This window comes from Marmota marmota, unplaced genomic scaffold, assembly GCF_001458135.2.
Source record: "Marmota marmota marmota unplaced genomic scaffold, marMar, whole genome shotgun sequence".
NCBI lineage: Eukaryota > Metazoa > Chordata > Mammalia > Rodentia > Sciuridae > Marmota > Marmota marmota.
In genome coordinates, this window is record NW_026000229.1 from 28,306,650 (window position 1) to 28,313,655 (window position 7,006).

General features: G+C 35.9%; 1 protein-coding gene across 5 annotated transcripts in view; it reads left to right on the forward strand.

The window, feature by feature from the left end:
• The window catches only part of Dmxl2 (Dmx like 2), a 159,272-nt gene that overhangs the window by 65,700 nt on the left and 86,566 nt on the right, over positions 1 to 7,006 (forward strand). For all 5 annotated transcript variants that reach the window (XM_015480657.2, XM_048793030.1, XM_048793028.1 and 2 more), the window contains exons 10-13: positions 2,808 to 3,047; positions 3,612 to 3,883; positions 4,506 to 5,199; positions 5,573 to 5,694. In XM_015480657.2, coding sequence (XP_015336143.1) covers positions 2,808 to 3,047; positions 3,612 to 3,883; positions 4,506 to 5,199; positions 5,573 to 5,694 — 1,328 coding nt within the window. The remainder of the gene's footprint in view (positions 1 to 2,807; positions 3,048 to 3,611; positions 3,884 to 4,505; positions 5,200 to 5,572; positions 5,695 to 7,006) is intronic.

Genomic DNA, 7,006 nt, shown 5'->3' on the forward strand with positions numbered 1-7,006 from the left:
AAAAAAAGAATTGCGTCTCAGACCAGATGCAGTGATGCTTGCCTGTAATCCCAGTGGCTTGGGAGACTTGGGCAAGGGGATCCTAATTTCAAGGGCATCCTCAGCAACTTTGAGAGGCCACAACAACTTAATGAAACTCTATCTCAAAATAAAAAGGGCTGGTGATGTAGCTCAGTAGTAAAACACCTCTGGGTTCCATCCACAGTGCTCTTACCCCCATCCTCCCCAAAAGAATTGGGTCTAAGGATTGGATATGTTGGATATTCTTGTAGCTATTGGACCTTGCCTGCTAGCATTTTTCCTAACTCTCACTTTTTGACCAGTTTTATCTATATTTTTCTTAGCTTACCTGTATACTATTTAAAAAATAATTTTGTTAAAAATGTTTAACATTATGCATTCATAGGTACTGCATTGTAATTCCAACTTTTAGGCTGAACAAACTGATTACTAAATTAAACTTTTTGTATTGTTAGGACTCGTACTCTACTGTTTTTTTTCAGGGAAAATTTTTGAACTTACAGTAAAATCAAAAGAATAGTACAGTGAATATTACAGTATTTACTCATATTCTCCATGTGTTAAGTATCTTGTCATGTATGCTTTTGTTTTCTTTCTTTTTGAATATGTACATGTGTGTGTATGTGTATGTGTGTGTGCGTGTGTGTGTGTGTGTGTGTGTGTGTGTATGTTTTTGTTCCCTCTTCCAATATATTTTGACTGGCCATTTGGAAGTAAAATGATTGATGTTGGTCTTCACTCCCTAAATACTTTACAATATTACCTAAATATTTTAGAATTTAATTCTGTTTTTTTCTTTTCCTTCTTTCTGTTTTATTTATTTATTTATTTTGGTGCTGGGGCTTGAACTTGGGTGCTTTACTTCTGAACTACATTCCCAAACCTTTTTTTATTTTGTATTTTGAGATAGGGTCTTACTAAGTTTCTGGGGGTCTCAATAAGTTGCTGAGGCTGGCCTCAAACTTTTGAACCTGCTGTTTCAGCCTCTCAAATCTCTGGGATTATTGGCATGCATCACCATGCCTGGCTCATAATTGTCAAATAAGAAGGGGATTTGTCTTCATAATCACAATACTATTACTGTATTCATGGAATATGGATAAAATAATATTATAAAATATATAGTTTATATTTAAACCTAGATTTAAAAAAAATACATTTGATTGTTATTTCTCTTTAAATTCCTCTAATCTAGAATAGTCCTTCTCTCAGTTGTCAAAAAAAAAAAAAGTCTCTGGTCTCAAAAAATTGTCTCTCAGTTGTCTTTTAGAATGTGTTGCAGTCTGAGAATGTTTTGCAGTCTGAATACTTGTCCGTTATAAAATTTAGGTTCAACGTTTTTAGCAATAGTATGTACATAGGTAATGTAGTGTTCAATAGGATTATTAACTTATAAATCTTATTTTATATGAATTACTTCATTTTAATCATAAAATCAGGATTTTCCTCCTGATTAAGAAAGAAAGGGGGCAGGGGATGTGGCTCAAGCGGTAGCGTGCTGGCCTGGCATGCATGCGGCCAGGGTTCGATCCTCAGCACCACATACAAATAAAGATGTTGTGTCCGCCGAAAAGTAAAAAAATAAACATTAAAATTAAAAAAAAAAAGAAAGAATAACTTAGAGCTTTAAGATTGATATTTGTTACCAAATTCAACCAGAGTCTTCTATCTTAATAGACTTTCACTCCCTTTTGCAAAGGACAATTTTTTCTTTCTGTTGAATGAATAATTCATAATATGGATTCAAATTAAAGAGATTAATTTTTTGATTTATTTTGTTTCTCATGAACTTATCTATATCGTGGATTTCAGTTACCCAAATGGAGAAATTCTGCTATACTTAGAAATTTGTCTGCTTTTTGTATTCTTTTGTGGCATTATTTCCTCCCAACTTTTCAGGAAAGTTTTAAACATTCAGAAAAGTTGAATGAATAGTACAGTGAATACTTTTACATGTTCCACTTAGATTCAACAGTTGTTAACATTTCACACAGTTGTTTTATTCTCTCCATATACGTGTGTGCATGTGTGTTCATGTGTGCTTATGTGTGAGTGAATTTTTTCTTAATCTGCCCTTGTCATGGCACATCACCCTTACTACATAACTTTTAGCAGGTATCTCATAAGACTGAGGAGCATCTCTTACATGATCATAATATCATTATTATACCCAAGAAAATTACAAATATTTCTGTAATATCTAATATTCAATTCATATTTAAACTTCTCCAGTTATCTCATTTATAGCTGTTTTTTTGTTTTATCTTTCCATTTCCCTATCTCCAAACCAGGACTCAATATATGGATTGGTGTATTTGGGTTTTAAATTAGTACTTTAATTTCATGTGAGTCTATATCATTAGTTCTTTTTTTTTTTTTAATTTTTTATTGTGGGTTGTTCAAAACATTACAAATTTCTTGATATATCATATTCCACACTTTGATTTCAAGTGGGTTATGAACTCCCACCTTCACCCCATACACAGATTGCAGAATCACATCAGTTACACATCCATTGATTTACATATTGCCATACTAGTGTCTGTTGTGCTCCGCTGCCTTTCCCATCCTCCACCCTCCCCCCTCCCCACCTCTCTATCATTAGTTCTTAATATTTACATTTATCTTTAAATTCAATTAAGGTTTTTTCAAATATTGCTAGAATCATGTTGACTTATTGTTTAGCATCTTTTCTGTGTAAGTTTTTAATTAGTTATTATAAGTACTAATCATATTTTTAAAGAAATTAAAAAGTCATATTAAAATCTTATCTTTTTTGTTCGTAGATATTCCAAATGTCCTGATCGGCACTGCATTTAACATTGATGATGGAAATGGGGGATTTGTAGTTCACTGGTTAAACAACAAGGAATTTAATTTTACATCATCAACTGAAATATTTATGCATCAATTACGAAAACTTTCAGAAAAACAGTTAGATCATGAAGGTGATGAAACAGATAGAGAAGATGAAGAACGTTCACAGGAGGAAAGAGAAAGAGGTTTACATATGAAACTAGACCATGGTTAGTATCCTGTGTTCAGATTTTTCTATCTCTGAAGTTAACAACTTTCTTTTGTACAGCTTTTAGTTTGAAATATTTTCTTCTTTTTACTTTCCCATTTAGTCCATAAGTATTGATCATCTGCCATGGACCAGGCACACTGTGTTAATATTATCTCTCTCTCTCTCTCTCTCTCTCTCTCTCTCTCTCTCTTTGGTATGTATGTGTGGTTCTGGGGATCAAATCCAGGGAATGGTTCATGCTAGGCAAGTGCTCCTACACCCCCAGCTGAAAGTATATGTTTTGTTGTAACAAATTGCTTTGAGTAATATATTACTTTAGAAACTATATCCTTTTGGGGGGAATAGGTTTTGCTAATCTTAATAATAATGGTAATATGAGTGAAGTAGTAAATATAGTAGTTTTCAATTCAGACCAGAGAATAGTTTTCCTGACCATAAGTCAAAAAGGGGATTTTTTGTGGTTTCCAAAGGTATGGTGCTATTTGTTTATAGTCTTAATGAATAAGTGAATTTTAATAGCATTATTTAATATGTATTCCAATAAATGTATTTTCTGATTCAGAATTATCCCTGGATAGAGAATCTGAGACTGGTACAGGATCATCAGAACATGAAGATGGAGAAAGAGAGGGAAGTCCTAGAATCTATTCACAACCTAGCATCTCAATGCCACTGCCTACAATCCTGCTTGATCGGAAGATTGAAATGCTACTAACAGAATGGAATAAGAATCCTGACATGCTTTTTACAATACATCCTGTAGATGGTACCTTTCTAGTGTGGCATGTAAAGTATTTGGATGAATATAATCCTGGAATATTTAGACAAGTCCAGGTATATTTTTCTGATGAAGCAGTTGTTATATTTCTTAAAAGAAGAAATAGATGCCATGTAGACTAGCAGATTTTGTTTTTGATAAACAATTTAAAAAAGAGTATTTTTGCTTTTGAAGAGGACCAATGGCCATGCATTTTGCAAACCTAGTTAGTTAAAGAAAATGAATTTTGGATTTTTTTTCCCCCAGTACTAAACATTTGAATATATATATTTTGACTTTTTTTAGTATTTGTGGTATTTTGAGTAAAATTAAGAAACTATTTTGAAAATAAGACTCAGGATGACTCCCCTCCCCCCTGTACTCTCAGATTCATTAGCTAAATTAAAAGCTTTAATGTATTATGTTTCTCAACTTTAGTGCCATGTAGATCATGATCATTGGGCATTTTGATATACAGGCAAGGCATTAGAAACTTTTTTCTTCTCTCTTTCCTTAGGACATGAATACTGATATGATTATGCATAAATCAAAGAGGGGGGTTAGACTGTAATGAGGTTGAAAATGATATGTTTTTGCTAGGAAGCTGGGATTTGGTATTTTGAAAATAGAATATTTTTGGAGGACTTTTTTGAGAAAAGGCAGATTCGTTACACTGAATTGTATAATTGTGTTTTTCAGGTTTCTTTTTCTTCTCGGATTCCTGTTGCATTTCCCTCTGGTGATGCAAGCTCTCTTAGTAAAAATATCATGATGTATGCCTGTATAAATGCTATGAAAGAGTCTCATCATACTCCATTACACCAGGAGCTGATGTCTGTAGACAGTCCTCATGGATCACAGCCACACAAATCACACACTACAAATGTGAACATTTTAGCTCCCACAGTAATGATGGTCTCTAAACACATAGATGGATCTTTAAATCAGTGGGCAGTCACATTTGCTGATAAATCTGCTTTTACCACTGTTCTAACTGTATCCCACAAATTTAGGTATTGTGGTCATCGATTTCACCTCAATGACTTGGCATGTCATTCAGTTTTACCACTGTTACTGACATCCTCTCATCATAATGCTTTGTTGACTCCTGAATCAGATTGTCAGTGGGATTCTGACAGTAAATTAAACAGAATAATGGATCCTGTAAAAAATATAAAAGCTTTGTCAAAACAACCTCTCAGAAATGCAGCAACCCGTACATTTCATGACCCAAATGCGATCTACAGTGAACTTATTCTTTGGCGCGTTGACCCAATAGGGCCTTTGTCATACACTGGAGGAGTGTCAGAATTGGCTCGAATTAACTCTTTACATACCTCAGCCTTCTCTAATGTGGCTTGGCTTCCAACTCTTATTCCCAGTTATTGCCTTGGTAAGTGTTCATTTTAATTGTGAAATTAATAGAAGCTTTAAAACTGTTATTTGTTATACTCAAAATGATTTACATTTTGTCATTACTAAGACACTTTTAATAAGTATCGGGATGTAGGCACCAGACTTATTTTTAGAACCTTTAAGCTTCTTTGTGATATTTTCCTTCTCATAATTTTCTTGTGAATTTTTGATTAATAATTTTATATTCATTAGTTGTGTCTGTTTAATTATGATTCTGGACCATAGTTATGCCTAAAGAGAAAAGTGTGAATATTTGTTTCTCATACTTTTTTATTGACTAATTTTTAGTCAATAATAAAGACTAAAAATTCAGCCAATAAACATTTTAATTCATATTTTTTCTTTCTCAGGCACATACTGCAATTCTGCAAGTGCTTGCTTTGTTGCTTCTGATGGCAAAAATCTGAGATTATATCAAGCTGTGGTAGATGCAAGAAAATTATTGGATGAACTATCAGACCCAGAGTCTTCAGTAAGTATTTGCTAATCATTATTAATACAGCTAAACTGATAAGGAACTTTCTTTTTATTTTGTCTAGGACCTTTATTTGTTAGTTGGTATTTATGAATAAACATTATGTCTTGACTCTATATGACATACATATGGCAAAGTTTTTTGTCTTAATTTGTGTTTTCAAGGTACATGAATTAAAATTCCAGTCTATATATCACACATCAATACATTTACCATATATAAAGAATTTAATAAAGTCACACTATATGCATGTATAAATATACCACAGGAAGTTCCACCTTTATGTGTATCTGTAAAGCATCAATCAAGAATAAATAAATAGAAAGAGGGAAGATGGCGGCAAAGGGAGTGCATTAGCCCCGTGTACCGCGTCACTGTGCGGGAGAATGACGAGTTAGAATGGCTAAAAGCTATCTTGTTAGGAATTTCCAGCAAAATTGGGGTGCTCCAAAACCTAGAGGAAGGATTTCCATCGCACGAGGATCAGCTACGGGGGCTCAAACGCGAGAGATTTGTCCGCACGGAGGGTAACGCTGCTTATTCAGCAAATCACCCCGCGGCTAGCGTTTGTGGCGCGCGCTGGGAAACGACGAGATAGCAACGCAAAGATACAGCTCTGCAGGCTTCTGCCAGCTGTGCAATCACCATGCTCAGGGCTGAATTCTGGGTGTGAGATGGGGGAAGGAAGCGGTCCAATTCGGTTCTCCACACCGGTCGGACCACAGTGGAAGCCAGCGGCCACCATCTTGGAGAGCTGACGTCACCATCCCTGTTTTCGACTGATTGCAGCTCATTCAGCCATAGAACAGGTAATTTCAGGCTGCCATTCGCCTGCGTCTTGCAGACAAATTACTCAGGCTCAGTACCAAAGAACCTTCGGAAACTGCTTCTTGGAGCCTGCTCCTATCAGAACATACACCGAGCCTGGAGTGGCCGAATTCCGGCTCCCGGAACTGCTCTGGCCCAGGGCTAAAGAACCCGCGGAAACTGCTTCTCGGTCCGGGTTCTGCTGAATACTGTGGAGGTAAATACCAACCGAGCCTTCATAGGCAGTGGCAACAGGATTGAGACGGGGCTTCTGAGGGCCGGTCAGGACTCACCCGTTGCTTTGGTCACCCGGCAAAGGGAACGAAATGCTGCCATTCACATGGGATACCAACATGGCAGAGATCTGATGTCATCAGAAAGCGACGGAGGAGAGAACTTCATCGATACCAGCGGCGACAGAAACAGTTGGTCTCCTGGTAAAGAAAGTGAGTCACAAACACCCAAGTCTCTCTCACTTTGTCATCAAGCCAGAGGGGCAGAG